Source organism: Zingiber officinale, chromosome 1B, assembly GCF_018446385.1.
Source record: "Zingiber officinale cultivar Zhangliang chromosome 1B, Zo_v1.1, whole genome shotgun sequence".
NCBI lineage: Eukaryota > Viridiplantae > Streptophyta > Magnoliopsida > Zingiberales > Zingiberaceae > Zingiber > Zingiber officinale.
The window spans coordinates 52,682,257-52,705,478 of NC_055986.1; the positions used below are offsets into that span (position 1 = coordinate 52,682,257).

General features: G+C 39.0%; 1 protein-coding gene across 1 annotated transcript in view; it reads right to left on the bottom strand.

Annotated features, from left to right (window-relative positions):
* The window catches only part of LOC122056603 (zinc transporter ZTP29-like), a 49,590-nt gene that overhangs the window by 15,047 nt on the left and 11,321 nt on the right, over positions 1-23,222 (bottom strand). Inside the window, exons 2-5 of the mRNA XM_042618667.1 lie at positions 15,550-15,608; positions 15,371-15,463; positions 15,169-15,246; positions 14,987-15,068 (exon numbers count right to left, since the gene is read on the bottom strand). Of these exons, the coding sequence (XP_042474601.1) occupies positions 14,987-15,068; positions 15,169-15,246; positions 15,371-15,463; positions 15,550-15,608 (312 nt within the window). The remainder of the gene's footprint in view (positions 1-14,986; positions 15,069-15,168; positions 15,247-15,370; positions 15,464-15,549; positions 15,609-23,222) is intronic.

A 23,222-nucleotide genomic window follows, 5' to 3' on the forward strand; every position in this document is an offset into this window, starting at 1 on the left:
CATATTTTATTAGCTTCATAGATGATTATTCCATATTTAGATATATGTACCTTATTTATGAGAAGTTGCAATCTTTGGACATGTTTAAAATTTTTAAAGCAAAAGTTGAACTTTGACTAGGTAAGCAAATTAAAGTTGTCCGATCTGCCCATGAAGGTGAATATTATGGTCGATATGATGGATTAATTGAACAACGTCTATGACCTTTTGCGAACTACCTAGTTGAGTATGGGATTATGCCATAATATACCATGTCTAGTATACCTAGTTAGAAAGGTGTAAATGAGCATCACAATCAAACCTTTAAAGACATGGTGAGAAGTATGTTGGTATTCACTTCTCTATCGGAGTTTTTATAGGTTGAGGTACTCAAAACTGTAGTTTAACTACTCAATAGAGTATCTAGTAAGACAGTAACTAAAATCTCATTTGAGATGTGGATGGATAGACGACCTAGCATTAGACATTTACATGTCTACTGTTGTCCAACTTAGGCTAGGCCTTACAAGCCCAATGAAAGGAAACTAGATTTAAGAACTGTTAGTTGTAATTTTATAGGTTACTTTGTGAAATCAAGGGGGTATAAATTTTATGATCCCTCTAATAGATCATTCAAAATAAAAAATGTAAAATTTATTGAGGACAGTGAGAGTGAAGGAAAATATCTTTTGAAAAAAATATTTGGTGATCCTCTTGTGATCACTACTAGTGTGATTAGTTGCGTATGTTACCATACCACATATTATGAATATTTCACATCTAGTGAGCGTAGTGAACTAAAATATTTTCATGACATCTCCAATGCAATTAGAGGAGCCAACCATTGAAATTGAGGTATTGACTTATATTGATGAGCAAGTACCTAACCACCTCAAACACAAGTGTCTTTAAGGTGATCCATAAGTGAATGTGTAAAATACCAGAAAAGGGCAGATAATGATAAGGAAAATTTTCCGGAATTTTTGGAAATTTTTTGAGAATTTTTCGGAGACCGTATGGACGAGTTTACGGGGATAAAAACGGGGCCCGGGAAAACCTATTTAGGCTACCCCATTTTAACGAGGAAAAGTTTTATATCTCCTTTTCTTTTCCTCTTATTCCCGTGCCCTAACCCATGCGACGCCGTCTCCTCCCTTTCTTAACCGGCGCCGCACGCGACGGTTCTTCCTTTCCCTTCCTCTCCGATCGACGCCGGCCAAGCTTCTACTTCCGCGTCTCTTCCTCTCTTCCGGCCGAGCAGCGCCAACTTTCCCTTTCCCTCACACCGCCCCGGTTGCTACGGCCAACACCGGTCGCCAGCCGCTGGTTTCCTCTTCGCTTCTTCGCGCCACCACCCTAAGCATACCTCGGCGCTAACCGATCGTTGACCACCGGGGGTTTGAGCTCTTCCCCCTGCCCTAGTTGGATTCGCCAATCCTCCCTTCTCTCCCGCGCAACCAACCCAAGCTTCTCTGCCCTAGATGCGGTCAACATCGTCGCAGCTCTTGCATATGGTTCCGGCGCCTGCAATCGGGGGCTACTCGATCGTCGACCATCCTCACCAGGCTGCCGCCGTCAAACAGAGCAACGTCAACCACCAGATCTCTCCGGTGTGCCCTGGATTGGGTCTATAGCTGTCGAATGCGCCACTGATCGATCCACTACCACCTACTGCAGTCACCTCCCGATGCCTAGTGCCCTCTGCCCTAGTTCACCACCACAGACGCATTTGGATTCCATCTGAGGGAAATCAGTGGACTCAGTTAGGGCTTTTGGCTGCTAGATTTGAGGGATAGTTGGATTGTCTTTTTCTCCAACAGTTGTTCAGCAGCTGAGACATTCAGATTTAGGTAAGGTTTATATTCATTTAAAATCTATTATTCTGTTAGAGATGTTTGTGGAGTTATTTGGCCGACCATTGTTGATCCTATTACAGTTTTTCTAGCAGCAGTTTCTCCTAGCTCCAGCCATTGTTTACCAATGGCAGGTTTTCTTCGGTTGTGAGCCTACAAAGGAGCATCCAAATTTGGGTAAGTTTTGGAGTTAAATTCATTTCTACATTTAATTGGTTTAGTGGTGATTGATCATGGATGTGTTAATTGAGGATTAATTGATACATGATAGATTGTATTGAGATAAGATCTGATCAGTGGTTGATTATTTGAGTGTTTGTTCCATTTGGTAGTAGATTGGTTATTTGATTATAGATTGGGTGGGTTGTACATATTATATGATTAAGGGAGATCTGATTTCTTGGTTGTGATGGATGGATCATTTTCCAAATTGGATTGGAAATCTGTTGTGATTTGATTTTGGATTAGAGATGATTTATGTATAAATCTAATCTTGAGAAGGACATAATTGAGATTAATCATTTCGATTAGGGTTTTATCTATGGGTTTGAATCTTTGGGTTTAGCTAGTTGTCGCTTATGTAACTAGCTAAACTGTATATTATATGGTTATGCAGGAAGTTGATTTGAGACAAGCGCCTCGATGTGGGAAGTGTATTGGCACGGTTTTCGCAATGAAGGCGGGTACCTTGACTTATCTTTGATAATGTCATGTTGATATGTTTAGCAGGTTATAGCCTTTAGTAATAATTATGTTCGTTCTTATTTCGATATGTCACTACCGGATACCTGTTACATGCTTGTTTGCTCACCTGTTATGCATTTATTGTTAGTACCCACATGATTTTATATATGCTCATATGGTATGACATACCATGCCTCATTATGCTCAGGACCTAGGTTTTTATATCCTACTTGACCTGTGTACCTTAGGTCTTCAGATTTGACCATCGATACTACGGTACATATTTTATATATATGGATATTGTTATGCTGATCAGGTTATTTCCATGCTTAGTGGCATGCATCATCTCGCATGATTGCATGCTGCGCCATAGTCTGCTCCATTATTGTCGAGCACATCGCCAGTTACATGTATCCGTATATACCATCACTCATGGGTTAGTGGTATATCAGACAGGTGTGTGACAGTTCTGTTGTTTGGCTCCGTTGGTCTGGTGACTCAGCGTGGTAGCCGGCAGACATTTGGTTTAGTGTAGCAGCGTGGTAGTCGGCAGGCGGTTGGACTCTGTTTGACTCCGTTGGTCCGCTCATGGGTAGTGTGACGCAGCATGGTAGCCGGCAGAGATTTCCTCCCCGTCATCATGTACCGGGAGATGAGAGCATTGAGCTCCCCCATTATGATTTGGGATAGGAGGATAGGTGTACTCCGACAGCATCCCATCTACTCGGTCACTCATCAGGAGCAGTGACGTCAGAGTGCACGGTTGTCACAGCCCTACCCACTCGGTCTCACCATTGTGTGTGAGATGGCTGACTGGCGTCAGGCGTGACCATGTCATTGACATCATATGCATTTATGCATTTACTGATTGTGTTTGTTGTATTTATATGTTGCATTTGGATGGATGCATATGTTTGACATGCATACAGGATTTATGATACTCTCGGTCTGACGACCTAATTATTCTGATAGGAGGCCTTGGTGAGTATAGTTCTCTTCAGCCTTTTCTATTGTGCATTTCCAGCTTTTGTCCAGGAGACTGTACTCCATAATTATTACTGTCTGTTATAGCTTACTATACATGTCAACTGGTATCTGCTGAGTTGTTGAACTCACCCCCGTGGACACTATTTTTTTCAGGTACCAGGTCGTTATGAAGTCGCTTGGAGTATCATGTTTGCCGGTCCTCACATCACATCAGAAGATTTACAGTTTCCCTTTATGTTTTATTTGATTTATGTGTCAGTGTATTTAGCTTTGTGCTCCGATTTTGTTTCTGGAGTGTTGTTGTTGTACGTGGTATTTTGTATTATTTGTTGGTTGTGTAAGCCTAGCCGGCTAGCAGTCATTTATTTTAGTTTGTTTGTGTGTCCGTTGTATTTTCGCTGTGTTTGATTCTAGTACAGCCGAGTGGGCTGTTAGTTTTACATACAAATGCGTGGTGGTGTTTTTATTATATCAGCCGAGTAGGCTGCATATAAACTGCGTGGTTGTGTGTTTATTCCAGCCGTCTGTGGCTGAGGTATATTGTGCATGTAGAAATGATTCAAATTGTCAGCCGTACAGGGGAGGTGCTGCCGAAATTTCTTCGGACAAGGACTCCCCAGGGACATGATAATTTAGTGGTATCACAGCAGGTATACGATACTTGCTATGTGTTCTAGATTTTCGAGATTTATCTAATACCAATTTATTGGTATCAGAGCTCGGTTTACGAGTCTTATTTCTCGTATTTCAGATTTCGTGTTTTAATCTTCTCGATGTGACTTTTCGGGTTTTGGGACCTGGCAGCGGCAGGACATCTCCAAGCTATAGGAGGTATGTTGGTATACCGTTATCCTACCTTTCTGTCGGTGTATACATTGTTGACTGTGATAGTTATGACATGTAATAGCACTTTGTATCTGGTATCTGTCTGATGTTGTAGCCATATTACATGTGATGGGTTAGCCACTGATGATAATCAACCCTATTAGAGATCAAGGATTACAGTTTCTGGTAATTTTTCATATCATACACCAGTAGTTTTAGCTTCTGTTACTACTAGTTGGTTAGCAGATTGAGGCACGTACCAGCCTCTACTATTATTAGCTGAGTAGTAGATAGTATCTATATCTTCATGTTGACCTAGCCAGTAGTATATCATTTTATCTTAGTTAATTGCATCAGTAAATATTGATTTACTCTTGTTAAATCGGTCAGTAGAAGACTGATTTACGTTTATCGACTTGGGTAGTCGTAGATCGATATACCTTTGTGATTGCGGAGGATTAAGTACATTTGTTAGATTTAGATAGTCGATGACTGATTCATTTTGGGTTGGTCCGATCAGCAGGGGATCGACTTACTCTATTTTATAGAGATGTTGATCTTTGGGTTATTCGTGCTTAGTTAGATATCTTGAGCACATTGAGTACATGGCTTGTACTGACGTGGGGAAAGACTGAATTAGCCATATACCGTTGTCGGTTTGGTTAATCTATAGAGGATCGATGTATCCTATTCCATGTGGACTTTCATTGTAGACTGTATGTACCCAGTTGGATAATTTAGAAAGTAGCATAGGGAATGTCAGGTTGATTGGATTAAATATTCTGATTCTGCATATCTATGTGGTGTGTACATATGATTATTATGTGTTGTAGGAGTGTTATGATGGGCGGTCTAATTGCATGTAGTGGGTATATACTTTTTCAGATTATGATTGTTGTGGGTTTCTAGTAGATTATACCCGAGTGGTCTGATTGGTTTATTGGAGGTATTTTGTCGATTAAATCTATGTTGTGATATGTGCAGATGTGTTCGGTGTAATATTCGAGGTATCTTGTTCATTATATTTGTTCTGTGTGTACACTCGTGTCGATTATGATTTGTTGAAAGTATTACGTTGATTATACTCTTGGCATAGGTGTATATATGTCATGTGAGTGTTGTTTGAGGTGTATTGTCGATTATACATATGATGATTTATGCACACGGGTTCGCATGTAATGTTGGAGGTATCACACTGATTTTTACCTATGTTATGAGTATGTTTGGTGTGTACTAATTGGAGAATTATGTTGATCATACCTATGTTGTGTGTGCACGTGTGCCAGGTGTATTGTTGGTAGCGTTATGATGATTCTACTTATATGCAGTGTCTACACTATGTCATTGTGGTATTGCTCTGTCAACTAATTCTTTTATTAGTGGGGGACCCACTACGATGTTGATGGAGTTGACGATGGATTTGATTTGCTTATTGGGTTGTGATACCCCTGGCTTCCACAGTGATATGTGGTTGAGTGATCTCGTGCAGTCTTTTGTTGGATAGTTTGAGGTCTTGTTCACTTATGGAATGTTTTGGTGGAGCGTGCTCCTATATATTATGGATTGCTTATGGTAGAGCATTGTTCCCACATATTTTAGATTGCTTGTAGTGGAGCATTTCTCCCATATTTATTGTAGATACATATTTCGGATTTTATGTGGTGGAGCGTTGCTCCCACAAATGGAGGATTTCTTGTGGTAGAGTGTTGCTCCCACATATGTGGTATTTCGTGTGATGGAGCGTTGCTCTCACACTGGAGGAGCTATTCTTTGGTGATTTATATCGTTGGTGATCAGATTCCTGATATGTTATCGAGGATCTTATGGTTAGAAATGTCTGTAATACGGACATTATGTCTTGGTTTTACCATTAGGGCTTGCGGAGCCTTAGATGTTTTCAGGGACTCGATGAATTTGGTATTCCTAGGATGTTGGATCGATTTCCATTGTCTTTGTTGACAATGTTGTGATCTATTTCAGATCCGAGGTGAGTCACGTACACCATCTTCACATAGTTCTAGAGATGTTTCGACGAGAACATTTATATGTGAAGATCAGTAGTGCGTATTTGGTTGTCTTCTGTGAGATGTTTGAGACACACGGTCACCAGTAGAAGTATACCGTGGTTCCACAGGAGATAGAAGTTGTTACCGTTGGGAGTAGACGGAGTCTATAGAGGAGGCTCGCAACTTCCTTTGTTTGGCTCGATATTTCCGGAGATACGTTGAGGGTTTCTCTCGGATTGCTATGCCACTTACACGCCTAACCAGGAAAGGCATGAAGTTCACTTGGACTGAGGATTGCGAGACTAGTTTCCAGGAGCTGAAGCGGAGACTAGTGTCGGCTCCGATTTTGGTTTTACCTTCTGGAGAGGACGGATTCGTGCTCTATATCGACGCATCTCTACAGGGTTTGGGCGTTGTTTGATACAGCACGGCAGGGTAGTCTTCTGCTTCTCGATAGTGGAAGGAGCATGAGAAGAACTACCCAGTTTATGATCTGGAGCTAGCTGCCATCATCTTTGCTCTGAAGCTTTGGCGACATTATTTATACAACATTACCTTTGAGATTCTCACGGATTATAGAGTCTCAAATATATTTTCATCCAGAAGAAACTTAATTTTCGACAGAGGAAATGGATGAAGTTCCTGAAGAGTTATGATAACACCATTAGCTAACACCCGGGGAAAGCTAATGTGGTTGCTGATGCACTCAGCAAGAAATCCAGAGGGACTCTAGCTTACCACCGAGTTATGGTCACAGATTTGATTCAGGGCTTCTCTGAATTAGACCTTGAGGAGCAGGGACAGACAGAGCAGGGTCTTCTGGTTACCATGGTTGCTCAGTCGTCGATCAGGATGAGGATCCGAGAGGCCCAGGCTGGTGATCAGCATTTGTATTTTTATTGGCAGCCAGATAGTTTCCGGGCAGCAGACCGAGTTCACACGAGACAAGGAGGGTATTATATACTTACGAGGCAGATAATGCGTACCTCAGTCTCACCCGGTCTTACAGGAACTACTTCAGGAGGCTCATCGCTCTCGATTTACGATCCACCAGGCAGGACTTGCATGTATCGAGATTTGAGGCGTTCCTGTCAGTAGAACGACATGAAGAAAGACATCGCAGAATGCGTAGCTAGATGTTTTGTCTGTCAGCAGGTGAAGGTTGAGCGCCAGAGATCTGTCGGATTTCTACAGAGGATTCCTATTCCTAAGTGGAAATGGGAACACATTACCATGGACTTTGTGGTGGGTTTGCCGAGGACATGACGAGCCCATGACGCGATTTGGGTAATGTTTGATCGATTAACCAAATCGGCGCACTTCTTAGCGATCCGGAAGACGGATTCCCTGGATCGATTGATAAATTTGTATTGCTGGGAGATTATCAGATTACATGGTGTCCCGTTGACTATTATTCAGACAGAGACCCTCGGTTCACGTCTCGTTTCTGGCAGAGTCTGCAGCAGGCCTTGGGCACTCAGCTCTGTTTCAGTACAACTTTCCATCCGCCTACAGATGGACAGTTAGAGCGGACCATTCAGACTCTAGAGGACTTGCTGAGGTCTTGTGTATTAGATTTTGGAGGCAGTTGGGAGGACCATTTGTCGTTGATAGAGTTCGCTTACAACAACAGCTTTCATTCGGTTATCCAGATGACACCGTTTGAAGTGTTGTATGATAGGCCTTATTCGGACACCCACCCTCTGGGACGAGGTTAGGGAGGCCCAGCTGTTGGGATCTTATAGAGCTCAGCTGGAGGCAGAGTTTGTCCGTACTATCAGACGGAGGATGTCAGAGGCACAGGACTGCCAAAAGGGTTATGCTGATCGGAGTCGGAGACTCTTAGAGTTCTCCATTGGCGACCATGTAATTCTGCGAGTTTCACCACGAAAGGGGTGAAGAGATTTGGCCTCAGAGGTAAGCTAGTTCCGCGATACATTGGCCCTTTCCAGATCCTGGAGAGGATGGGAGCGGTAGCTTACCGTCTGACACAACCACCGTCCCTGGCAGGTGTTCACGATGTATTCCACGTATCTATGCTAAGGAGATACGTTCCCGACCCGACACATGTGCAGACAGATGTCTTAGTTCCCGTTCAGCCTGACGTCACTTATGAGGAGATTTTGGTACGGATTTTGGACCGGAAAGAGCATCAGTTGCGGAACAAGACTATTCGGCTGGTAAAAGTTGGATGGCAGCATCATTCGGACGAGGAGGCTACTTGGGAGATCGAGGATACGATCCGAGCTCGATATCCCCATTTTTTGATTTGAGGTATGTGATTTAATTTACCGTTAAGCATTTTGTACTCTTTACCTGTTATTAGTATTTGCTGATGGTAGATAACGAAATTTGGGGACCAAATTTTTATTAGTGGGGGAGAATGTAAAATACCGGAAAAGGACAGATAATGATAAGAAAAATTTTCTGGAATATTTGGAAATTTTTCAAGAATTTTTCGGAGACTATATGGACGAGTTTACGGGGATAAAAACGGGACCCGGGAAAACCTGTTTAGGCTACCCCATTTTAACGAGGAAAAGTTTTATATCCCCTTTTCTTTTCCTCTTATTCCCGTGCCCTAACCCATGCGACGTCGTCTCCTCCCTTTCTTAACCGGTGCCGCACGCGACGGTTCTTCCTTTCCCTTCCTCTCTGATCGACGTCGGCCAAGCTTCTGCTTCCGCGTCTCTTCCTCTCTTCCGGCCAAGCAGCGCCGACTTTCCCTTTCCCTCGCACCGCCCCGATTGCTACGGCCAACACCGGTCGCCAGCCGCTGGTTTCCTCTTCGCTTCATCGCACCACCACCCGAAGCATACCTCGGCGCTAACCGATCGTCGGCCACCGAGGGTTTGAGCTCTTCCCCCTGCCCTAGTTGGATTCGCCAATCCTCCCTTCTCTCCCGCGCAACCAACCCAAGCTTCTCTGCCCTAGATGCAGTCAGCATCGTCACAGCTCTTGCATATTGTTTCGGCGCCTGCAATCGGGGGCTACTCCATCGCTAGCCATCCTCACCAGGCTGCTGCCGTCGAACAGAGCAACATCAACCACCAGATCTCTCCAGTGTGCCCTAGATTGGGTCTATAACTGTCGAATGCGCCACTGATCAATCCACTACCACCTACTGCAGTCACCTCCCGATGCCTAGTGCCCTCTGCCCTAGTTCACCACCACAGACGCATTTGGATTCCATCTGAGGGAAATCAGTGGACTCAGTTAGGGCTTTTGGCTGCTAGATTTGAGGGATAGTTGGATTGTCTTTTTCTCCAGCAGTGGTTTAACATCTGAGACATTCAGATTTAGGTAAGGTTTATAGTCATTTAAATTCTATTATTCTGTTAGGGATGTTTGTGGAGTTATTTGGCCGACCATTGTTGATCCTATTACAGTTTTTCTAGCAGCAGTTTCTCCTAGCTCCAGCCATTGTTTACCAATGGCAGGTTTTCTTCGGTTGTGAGCCTACAAAGGAGCATTCAAATTTGGGTAAGTTTTGGAGTTAAATTCATTTCTACATTTAATTGGTTTAGTGGTGATTGATCGTGGATGTGTTAATTGAGGATTAATTGATACATGATAGATTATATTGAGATAAGATCTGATCAGTGGTTGATTATTTGAGTGTTTGTTCCATTTGGTAGTAGATTGGTTATTTGATTACAGATTGGGTGGGTTGTACATATTATACGATTAAGGGAGATCTGATTTCTTGGTTGTGATGGATGGATCATTTTCCAAATTGGATTGGAAATCTGTTGTGATTTGATTTTGGATTAGAGATGATTTATGTATAAATCTATTCTTGAGAAGGACATAATTGAGATTAATCATTTCGATTAGGGTTTTATCTATGGGTTTGAATCTTTGGGTTTAGCTAGTTGTCGCTTATGTAACTAGCTAAACTGTATATTATATGGTTATGCAGGAAGTTGATTTGAGACAAGCGCCTCGATGTGGGAAGTGTATTGGCACGATTTTCGCAATGAAGGCGGATACCTTGATTTATCTTTGATAATGTCATGTTGATATGTTTAGTAGGTTATATAGCCTTTAGTAATAATTATGTTCGTTCTTATTTCGATATCTCACTACCGGATACCTGTTACATGCTTGTTTGCTCACCTGTTATGCATTTATTGTTAGTACCCACATGATTTTATATATGCTCATATGGTAGTGACATACCATGCCTCATTATGCTCAGGACCTAGTTTTTTATATCCTATCTGACCTGTGTACCTTAGGTCTTCAGATTTGACCATCGATACTACGGTACATATTTTATATATATGGATATTGTTATGTTGATCAGGTTATTTCCATGCATAGTGTCATGCATTATCTCGCATGATTGCATGCTGCGCGATAGTCTGCTCCATTATTGTCGAGCACATTGCCAGTTACATGTATCCGTACACACCACCACTCATGGGTTAGTGGTATATCAGACAGGTGTGTGACAGTTCTGCTGTTTGGCTCCGTTGGTCTAGTGACTCAGCATGGTAGCCGACAGATAGTTCTGCTCTGTTTGGCTCTGCTGGTTTAGTGTAGCAGTGTGGTGGCCGGTAGGCGGTTGGACTCTGTTTGACTCCGTTGGTCCGCTCATGGGTAGTGTGACACAGCGTGGTAGCTGGCAGAGATTTCCTCCCCGTCATCGTGTACCGGGAGATGAGAGCATTGAGCTCCCCCATTTATGATTTGGGGTAGGAGGATAGGTGTACTCCGACAGCATCTCGTATACTCGGTCACTCATCAGGAGTAGTGACGTCAGAGTGCACGGTTGTCACAGCCCTACCCACTTGGTCTCACCATTGTGTGTGAGATGGCTGACTGGCGTTATGGGTGACCATGTCATTGACATCATATGCATTTATGCATTTACTGATTGTGTTTGTTGCATTTATATGCTTGATTTGGATGGATGCATATGTTTGACATGCATATAGGATTTATGATACTCTCGGTCTGACGACCTGATTATTCTGATAGGAGGCCCTGGTGAGTACAGTTCTCTTCAGCCTTTTCTATTGTGCATTTCCAGCTTTTGTCCAGGAGACTGTACTCTATAGTTATTATTGTCTGTTATAGCTTATTATACATGTCAACTGGTATCTGCTGAGTTGTTGAACTCACCCCCGTGGACACTATTTTTTTCAGGTACTAGGTCGTTATGGAGTCGCTTGGAGTATCCTGTTTGCCGGTCCCCACATCACATCAGAAGATTTACAGTTTCCCTTTATGTTTTATTTGATTTATTTGTCAGTGTATTTAGCTTTGTGCTCTGGTTTTGTTTCTGGAGTGTTGTTGTTGTACGTGGTATTTTGTATTGTTTGTTGGTTGTGTAAGCCTAGCCGGCTAGCAGTCGTTTATTTTAGTTTGTTTGTGTGTCCGTTGTATTTTCGCTGTGTTTGATTCTGGTACAGCCGAGTGGGCTGTTAGTTTTACATACAAATGCGTGGTGGTATTTTTATTGTATCAGCCGAGTAGGCTGCATATAAACTGCGTGGTTGTGTGTTTATTCCAGCCGTCTATGGCTGAGGTATATTGTGCATGTAGAAATGATTCAGATTGTCAGTCGTACAGGGGAGGTGCTGTCGAAATTTCTTCGGACAAGGACTCCCCCGAGGCGTGACAGAACGAAGAACTATGAATTCTCATGATTATGTTTATCTCTAAGAGCATGATTTTGATATAAGATTAGAAAGCGATCCGACATATTTCCAAGAGGTCAAACAATGTTATAACCCTGAATGGTGGATTAATATCATGTAAGAAGAGTTGAAGTCTTTGGCAGATAATGACATTTAGGAACTCCTAAAATTGCCTGAATGTAAGAAGTCCATTAGTTATAAATGGATATTTAAAATCAAGAGGGATTCAAGCGGCAATATCAAAAAGTATAAAGCTCGTCTTGTTACCAAGAGATTCACTCAGAAAGAAGGCATTGATTATAAGGAAACATTCACACCTGTGTCGACGAAAAACTCCCTTAGGATAATCATGACACTTGAAGCTTATTATAATTTGAATCTATATCAAATGGATGTAAAGACTGCATTCCTCAATGGAGACATAGAGGAGTCTATATATATGTCACAACAAGAGAATTTTGACTCCAAGGACTCAAAGCACATAGTATGTAGATTAAAGAAGTCCATTTATTGTTTAAACAAGCATCCCGTTAATGATACCGAAAATTTGATCAAGTAGTTACCTCATTTGGATTTAAACAGTCTCATTGATCAATGCATATATGTCAAGTTCAGTGGAAGCATGTTTATTATACTTGTTTTGTACATGGATGATATATTATTTACAAACAATAATAAGGGTTTGCTGTATGAAACCAAGTCATTTCTATCAAGTAATTTTGAAATTAAATATCTTAGTGAAGTATATTTTGTTTTAGGCATTCAAACATGTCATTATTGTTCAAGAAATATTCTTATACTTTCACAACAGACTTACATTGAAAAGGTACTTATAAGGTATGATATTCAAAACTATACACCTGGTGACAAACTTATTTCAAGAGGTAACAAATTCAGCCTGCAGTAGTGTCCACGGTTGGAACTTAGAATAAAGGAGATAGAACAATTCTCATATGCATTAGCAATGAGAAGTCTCATATATGCACAAGTTTGTACTCGACTAAATATAGCATTTATAGTAAGGATGTTAGGTAAATATGTTAGTAACCATAGATTGTCGCACTGAAAAATGGTTAAGAGAGTGATATAGTATTTGCAAAGAACTAAAGGACACATGCTCATGTATCGGAGGCCAGATCACCTGGAGGTGATTGGATATTTTGACTCTAATTTTTCTGGATGCTCACGCATTTTGAAGCCAATTAAAAATTGACTTGTTGGAGGGGCTCTATCTTAGAAGAATGTCAAGCATACGCTAATAGCCACTTCTACTATGGAAGCAGAGTTGGTAGCATGCTACGAAACATCTAATCATGGGATTTGGTTGCAGAACTTCATCACAACATTATAGATCGTTGATGACATTAACAAGCCATTGAGGATCTACTATGATAATAAAGTCATAAAACTTTATACCAAGAATAATTGAAGTTTGTCGAAATCTAAGCACATTGATATCAAATTTTTAACGATTAAATAAAAAGTTCAGAGTCGTCAAGTCATGATAGAGCATATTAGTATATATTCCATATTGGCCAATCCACTCACCAAAGGTTTAGTACCTAAAGTGTTTCATGCACATGTTGTGGATAAGGGAGTCCTTCTTATGGAAGAAGAACTTATCTAGCGAGAGTATGTATTTATTTTATTATTCTATATTTGATAATAAAGACAAACATTTTTTGTTTTGATTATTGTACATACTTAAAGTTCAAAATATTCATGATTTTTTTTTGTTTTTTTGGATATTCTGAATTACAATATCATGATTTACTATTACTATTTAGCATTTAGTATTTGTAAATGTGATATAGATTACTTTTGGAATCATAAAGTTTGGATCATCATTTACTATTACAGTTTAGTATAAAATATTTACATATATGATCTAACTTCTTTTGAGGTCACCTTAGGACCAATTGAAAATTGACATGTATTGATCACATTTCATATAATTTCTACACTATACATCCGCATCTTAATTTATGTCGTTAATGACATTGGTATTGTGATTAATGTTGGAACTTGTTACTATCATATACAAAAGTTATAACCTAGCTCTTTAGTCCTTACCAATGAAGTTAATAGACCAGATTATTTACAGGAGTATCTTGTACCCATAAAGTTTGATATCAACTAAAATTTTATTTGTATTTCACATAAAACTCACATGTAGTCCAAGTGGGAGATTATTGAATTTTATTATCCCTATTAGGTGAGCTTATTTATAAGTGGAGTATTTGAATACAATCCAAACCCCTTAAAATGATCTAACTTATATTTATTAAGTTTTGAGTTATTAGATGTGAGTTCAATGTGTAGAATCTTTTAGCCCAATATGCTACCATCTATGGGCTGATAACGAATTGAATTCCTATATAAAAGGGAGGTCCCTGAGGATTTAGGTGAATCTTGACCTAATTTCTTGTTTCCCATCGACAAAAAGCTTTTTCGATGTCATCACCCCCTGAGCTCCTTGGAAAACCTTCCTCTTCTTTATGTTGCATCTTCTTCCACAGGGATCAAGCCGATGACGCTAGGACAAGGACAATAGCTCTTCAATCAAATTTTTTATCTTTATGTTTATGTATTATGTCATGTTTAATTGATGAAACTAGATCTTATTATTTTTATATTTTCTACATATGAATTCTAGTGTTTTAGAATTCATGCAGCTTAATTTTTTACCAGAATTAATAAAAGTTATTAATTATAGTAAGTTAACTAATTCATCACTAAATATGGCATTAATGGCAATTTTTCATTGCTAATTAACAATTTATTTATAGTATTGTCATTAAATAAGTAACAATTACAAAATTTTATGATAAAATATTTTTATTACATATATAATCGTTATCCATAGCTTAATCACAAAAAATATTTTTAGTGAAACTCTTTATAAATATTAGTCGTGGGCAAAATTAACCTCATCATTTTGTAATGAGATGATATATTAACAAAGAGAAGACTGTTGATAAACATAGTAAAACAACATGCTTACCAATTGCAGTTACTATCCCACTAAACAAGACATGTCTGCGATGCTTCCTAAGAATGCCCTTGACTGATCCATCTCTCTCTTCCTATATCTCCCGAAACAGTGAAAAAAAGTCAATATTAACTCAGGTCAATGCAAAGAAAATTAGCTATACGCATCCAGAATAAGGAAAAGATCATGCAAACCTTGTACTTCTCTGGAACAAGAGTTGGTTCTGGAATGATATTGATAACAGAAGCAAAGAACAGAGCACCTACATAGAACTGCAAAAGCAGTCAGGAGCCATTCATATAGATAAAGACAAAGTATGGAAGGAACTTGAACCAGATCCTACTAGAGTCATTTTATTATATGAAAACTATTTATGGTGTTCCACGGTAATGTTACCCAGATGTTGCCTTTGAGGAAGCCAAGAGAATTCATACAATTGTGTGCCAAGTCGAAAAAGGACATGCTCAACATAAGGCCAGCTGCAAAACCCTGATTTTGAATGATTTAAATTGATAGCTTCCTTGCAACATTAGAATAATCAAAAGGCTGGACAAGAAATTAAAGGTCAGACTCACTTGTAAGTTACCAAGAATCTTAAGATTGGGAGTGTCACTAAGAATCACCAAAAGCCCACCTGTTCAGATTATGAACATTCCTATCAGCAAAGCTCATTTGATAAAATTAAATGTAGAAGAAAGCAAGATATGACATAACTTGTATGTTATGGAAACATATCAGTAACCTTGTAATGAGAACAAGGCAACATGCCATTTTCATTAGCAAAGTATTGCCTCAAATTGCAATGCAGAATCTTGATTTCAAATGGCAACTAATAAGGCTTCTTGAGTACCAAAATTTCATTTTCTAGACTAGAATGGAATTAATTTTATCATGTGGAGAATTGTTTCTGAGAGAAAATTTGGTCGTGGTTTAACATTTGCAGATATATATTTATGCTCTAACTTATGTGCAACAAGAAGAAGTTAAACGACACTAGAGATCACATCTCTTCTGTTCAGTGACTACATGAAACATATTCTCAACTATTAAAGCACATCTATATAGGATTAAGTCCACATGAGAAGACTAAATCTAATTAAGTCCACATGGATGAATTTAATCTTCATAAGATAGACTTACACCTGATTAACATACACATAACTAATTATCATTAAGAAAACTAAACCCCAATATTAAGTGATCTAATGCTTGATTGAATATAAAGGAGGTTTGGATTAAATGGATGTGAATTTAATATATAGATCCAACAACCCGGTTCATTAATATTGATGGACTATTAATGAGGGATGATTTTACAGTGGATAGTCTCCATAGATTGGGTCGGGTGTATAAAGGAACAGATTAGTTCAATTAGAATGTGCTAAATCTTGCTCTCTTCCTCTTGCTTCTTTTCTCCGATTGAGAAGGACCTTGGGTGACCGGCTCAATCCTGTTGAAGATATCCACTGTGTTTGCAAGATCTCCTGTGATCAGTAAGAAGCAATAGTCTTACGATGGATTTAGGTCAGCTCTTCGCTAGCTACTGTTTCGGTTTCAATATTGCTTTAGAGATTTATGATAGCTAGATCCTATTATAGATGCATCCTTTAATTCATTATTAATGTATCACAATTCCTAACAATTAGTATCAGAGCTAATGATTAACTTATTATCATTTTTTAAGACGTAAGGATTATTTTTTCAACAATTTGACACTTATACATCAATTATTCATTTAATTTCATATGATGAGCGAAATTGATGCATATACGTTAAATGTGACATGGATAGATTAGGATTTAACTTTTGAATCGAGTTTTTTACATTTTCCATGAAGAACATGATTGACGATGCGATTTTAGGGATTTTTGAACTGAAAATCACTTTAAGAAAATCAGATTTTCATATATCAATTGATTGGGGAAGGGTCCCCAATCGATTGACAATTGTGAATTCGTGAACAGAGGGTTGTCAAATCAATTGGGTTGATCGATTGGTGTTTACCAATCAATTATCATAAGGGTCAATCGATTGGGATGTCAAGGATCGCAAACAAGGCATTTATGAATCGATTGAACTGAATAATCAATTGGTGTTCACCAATCGATTACCATGAGTGCTGATCGATTACAAAACTTGATTTGCAAACAGCAAGGTTCCAAATCAATTGGGTGATCGATTGATGTTCATCAATCAATTACCATAAGGATCTAATTAATCACAGAATCTCAGGACACCCACATAGAGTTTTCAAATCCATCGGCTAATTGATTGGTTCGATCGCTAATCTATTAGTGTTCACCAATCGATTGAGCCAATCAATTAAATTTCATAGAGTTGTCCACAGAAGGTTTTTGAATCGATCGGTCAATCGATTAGTGTTCGCCAATCGATTACACTAATTGATTAAAGTGGATGAACTCGTGAACAATGGCTTTCAAAATCGATCAGTGGATCAATTGTTGTTTACTAATCTATTGTCAATGGTGGATAATCAATTAGCGCGCGTGTTAATTGATTCCCACCTATTGTTAATTGATTAAAAAGAGTGTTAATCGATTGGTATTTAATACCGATCAATTGATAACTGAATTTAGCTCAGTTTTCAATAGTTTTCTTTCCTGTATTCTTCTTTGCTTTTGCTATTTAGTCAAATCTATACTATCGTCAAAGTGAGAACTATTGGAGAAATTAGGAGTATTAGTTTAGAGGGATGTATGTCCATGTTAAGGGTAATTGACCCAAAGAAAAGTTATTCTTATACAGGATATATTTAAAGAAGCTCACAAATTAAATTAAACTTCTAAGTCATGCACATAGTGTATTGGCCTAATGGCCGATTAGAAGCATTGTGAGTGATAGTTGGAAACATAAACTAACTAAGGAAGCTCATAAATAAAGTATCATGCGTATAATTCATCGACCTAAAGGAAGGCGAGTTATGTGGCAGATGAAGATAATTATGAGTTGTTTGGAGAATATCAATAACAAGTTACAATTTAGTCCAAAAAAATATGGATCCGCTACATTAATGACTCCCTTAATGTTGGTCCCATGGATATGGATGGATGTAAATGTAGGTACACATGCGTTAGAGGCATAATGGGGTAAATGTCAGGTCGTCAGTTCTTGAGAATCGACCCCTGACCATTACTCTATAGATGTCATGTGTCCATCATTTGCGCTACACCCTGGGGGCTATAATTTAGTCCAAAGACTTGATGTAATATTGCACTAGTTATCTCTATTAGTGCCCATATAGTTGTATGTTTTGTTTGTTACATTTTATGATTGATACATGTCTTGTTTATTAAATTAAGCTATGTTATTTGCTTTTATTTATGTAGTACTCTCAATGTTTGCTAATCTAAACATCCCCATGCTTTTTAGCATAAACTTTGGATAATAGAAAGAGCATATTATAGTCTTATTGGGCTACATAGATCTAGACTTTGCATTTAGGCATGATCACCCTATACCTTTAACTAATTATTTCACTGTGGATTAAAAGGTGATCTTTGACAAGTGGGAGCGATCAAATCGCATGAGCCTAATGATCATGAGGTTGTCCATTCCATAATCACTTAGGGGTTCAATAACTAAGAATGAGGATGCTAAAACCTTCCTTAAGTAATTAGCGGACCAATTCATCTCTGTTAGGGTCGTTTGGTGCTGGGGGGGGGGGGGGGGTGAATAGCTCGTCATGTGTCTCGTTGTGCTTCTTGGTGATGATAGGCAGCGAAATGAACAAGAAACAAAACTTACAGCGCTAAAACAAGGATTTACTTGGTATCCACCTCAAGATGAGATGACTAATCCAAGGATCCACATACACGAGCACTCTCCAATACTCCTTCTCGGTAACTACCGGAGGTGAAGAGACTTCGTACAACACTCACACATACAACACTCAACACAAGAAGAAAAATACAATGAATACAAGTGTAAAACTCTCTCTTATTGCTTACTTGTTGCCTCTTGAACCTTGGAAGTGCACCAACACTTGTCCCCAAGAGCCTCTAAGAACTAGCTGTAAGCGTCGAGGAAGAGCGTGTGAAGATCGGGAGAAGTGTTGTGGAGAAGAAGCTTGCCAACGGCTATATACCTCGCACTCCTAGCGCTCCCAATCAATTAGGCATGCTCCCAATCAATTGCCATGTCAGATCTGTGCCATCCCAGCCATCCATCGCTCGCTTCTTACACAACGTTCGAATCCCAATCGATCAACTAATCGATTAGGGAAGTCTGAATCGATTGACTGATCGATTCAGAGCACCTCTGTGCTCTTTGTAGAAAATCTAGAATTGATTGACCAATCAATTCCGTCTGCCTTGCGTTCTCATGACAAAAATTGAGCCCAATCGATCAGCTAATCGATTGACAGCTTTCATGAAACTCTCCCAATTGATTGACCAATCGATTGGGAGAGTTTTGATCGATTACCTAATCGATCAAGACAATTTCTGCACCAAATCGTGTCAACCAATTTATTGGCTGATCAATTAACCCCCCCCCCAATCGATTGGCCAATCGATTGGTAAGTGGAAAAATGTGTAGAGCTTGAAACGAGCTTCATTTCGCATCTGAGATCACCTCATTCCAATATCTGAGTCAAAAGTTATGGCCTTCGGAAGTTTACTACGTCTGAACTTCCTAGTTCCATACCAACTCCCTATTGGACTTACGACCGCTAAGTGTTCGATCAACTTTTGACCCATTTGGACTTTCTCTTTGCCAACTTCTCATTGGACTTCTGATCACCAAGTGCGGTCCTCCTTGACCCACTTAAATTTACCGTCTCGTGCCAAGTGTCTGGTCCTCCATGACCCACTTGGACTTCCTTCCATCAGATGTTCGGTCACCCTTGACTCATTTGGATTTCCTTGTGCCAAGTATCCGATCAATCCTTTAACCTACTTGAACTTCTCAATACCAAGTGTCCGGTCAACCTTGACCCACCTGGATTTCCACATGCTTGGCTTCACTCACCAGGTCTTTCCATCTGCCTAGCTTTACTCACTAGGACTTCCCATCTGCCTGGCTTCACTCACCAGGACTTTCACCTAACTTCACTCACTAGGGTTTTCACCTGGCTTTACTCACTAGAATTTTTTCACTGCCCGGTTTCACTCACCGAGACTTTCACCTACCTGGCTTCACTCACTAGGACTTTCACATCAAACTAGTCAAACCTTAACCAGAGGAAAATTGCTCCAACAATCTCCCCAATCGGATGATTACACCTGCAATCTCCACGTATTGTCATTCTTCATGTATCGTCAAACATCGAAACCCAAACGTTAATACTCAAGCTTGTGTCAACTCAAGCTTTGTCAACCTGATCAACCTTGACCAAAAGGATATTGCACCAACAGTCTCAAACGAAAAGGTTAAGACTACTACACTTCTTATTAAGTTAGTGTCTATACGGTACAACAGGAAGGGTAACATTAGAGAGTACATAATAGAGATGTTCAACTTGGTTATAAAGCTTAAGACACTAAAAGCTAGACATGTCTGGCAGTGTCCTTGTGAACCTTAACCTAATCTCTCTGCCTACACAGTTCACTCCTTTTAAGATTAGCTATATTACTCAAAAGGAGAAATGAACACTAAATGAGCTCATAGCTCAGTGTGCATAGGAAGAAGAGAGATTGAGGGGTGACACATCTCATAGTATTCACTATGCATTCTCATCTTAGTATTCGAACAAGGAGAAAAAAAGGGTAATGGTAAGAATAAGGGTAAATAATTTGCAATTACTGGGGCTTCAAGACATAATGTACAAAAGTAATAAGATCTGGATCCAACTTATTTCTTTTGTAAAAAAAAGGCCATCTGAAGAAGGATTGCCCAAGATACGTCAACTGGCATATCAAGAAAGGTAAACTTCTCAACTTTATCAGTTCAGAAGTCAACCTAGCTACTGTACCTAATAATACTTGATGAATAGATACTAGTGCAACTACTCACACAAGTATAACTATGCAGGTTTGTCTCAAGCCGAATGTCAATTGATGTTGAAAGACTCATCTATATGAGAACCGGCAAGAAAGCAAAAGTAAGGCAATAAGTGTCTTTAAAGTTTGTTTAGGGAACAATGCACTTTTGAATTTAAAAAATATATTTGTAGTGTCATCTTTTAGATGGAACTTAATTTCTATTTCATGTTTAGACAAATTCAGATACACTTGTTCATTTGAAAATGGAAAGTTTAGTATTTTTTAAAAATTCTATCTTATGTAGTATTGTTTCTTTGATTGATAAACTATATAGAATGGATACTAAAACTTATACAAATAACATTATAATACATAGTATAGGTGTGAAACATGCTGTGATAAATGAAAATTCATCCATATTGTGACATAAGAATTTAGGGCACATATCTAAACAACATCTAGAAAGATTAATATCACTAGGAATTCTCAATTCCATTGATATGTTAGATTTTAGAATCTGCATTGAGTGTATCAAAGGAAAAATGACTAACAAAAGTAAAAAGGGTTCAAGGTAGAATAACGATGTCTTAGATCTTATACATACAAATATATGTGGATCGTTCCGTAAAACTTCTTGGAACGGTCAAGCATATTTTATAAGTTTTATAGATGACTATTCCCGATACGAATACTTGTACCTTATTCATGAGAAGTCACAATCCCTAGACATTTTCAAAACCTTCAAAGCCAAAGTTGAAAATCAACTTGGTAAGAAGATTAAGGTCATAAGATCAGACCATGGTGATGAATACTATGATAGATCAAGTGAATAACATCCTGTGCCATTTATGGATTAACTTGCTGAGTGCAGTATCGTGGCACAATACATCATGCCTGAGACATCTCAGTAGAATGGTGTAGAAGAGCGACGAAACCATACCTTAAAAGATATGGTGAGAAGTATGATTGCATTTTCTTCTCTACCGGAGTCTTTATGGGGTGAGACACTTAACACTGTGGTTTACCTACTCAATAGAGTTTCTAGTAAGGTAGTAACAAAAATCTCATATGAGTTGTGCATAGATAGAGTGTCTAGTCTTAGGCATCTACACGTCTGAGGTTATCCAACTAAGGCTAGGCCTTATAGGCCTAACAAAAAAAAATTGGACTCAAGAACCGTTAGCTACCATTTTATTGGATACTCTAAAAAATCAAGAGGTTTCAAGTTTTTCAACCCCTTGAGTAAATCCTTTTTGAGATGGGAAATTTCAAATTTATTGAGGATGGTGGGAGTGATAAAGTTAGAAAAATATCATTTGATGAGAACATTGGTGATCCTAATATGGTATCTACTAATACAGCTGATAGTGAAATGATTACCATTCCACATATAGTTGAAGTCATATAATCGGAAGGAGTAGTTGACCATGATATTTTTATGTCCCCTCCAACTCAATTGGAAGGTATGCCATCTCCAATAGAGTAGTTCTCTCATACGGTTGAGAATAACTCCTAACCATCTCAAGATCAAGTGTCACTAAGAAGATCCATTAGAGAAAAGAGATCCATGATGTTTTGTGATTATGTATATCTCCAAGAGAATGAGTTTAATATTGGGTTGAAAGATAATCCCACGTCCTTCCAAGAGGTCAAACAAAGCCCTCATCTAGAAAAATGGATCGAAGCCATGAAGGAAGAGATGAAGTCTATAGCAGACAATGTCATTTGGGAACTTGTCGAATTACCTGGAGGTGTGAAACTTGTTGGTTGTAAATAGATATTTAAAACCAAATGAGATTCACATGACAATGTCAAAAAGTATAAGACATGTCTAGTCACCAAGGGATTCACTCAAAAGGAGAACATTGATTACAAGGAGACTTTTTTATCGATTTCAACAAAAGACTCCCTTAGGATAATCATGACACTTGTAGTTCATTATGACCTAGAGCTACACCAAATGGACGTTAAGACTATGTTTCTTAATGGAAATATTGAGAAAACTATATACATGATGCAACCGAAGAACTTTGAGTTGGGAGATTCAAAGCACCTAGTATGTAAATTAAGGAAGTTCATTTATGGTTTAAAGTAGGCATCTTGTCAATGGTACCAGAAGTTTGATCAAGTGGTTACTTCATACAATTTTAAGGAGAATTCAGTTGATTAATATTTGTATATCAAGTTCAGTGGGAGCAAGTTTATTATACTTGTTCTATATATGGATGGTATATTGTTAGCAAGCAATGATAAGAGTCTACTGCTAGAAACCAAGTCATTTTTATCCTGTGAATTTTAAATGAAGG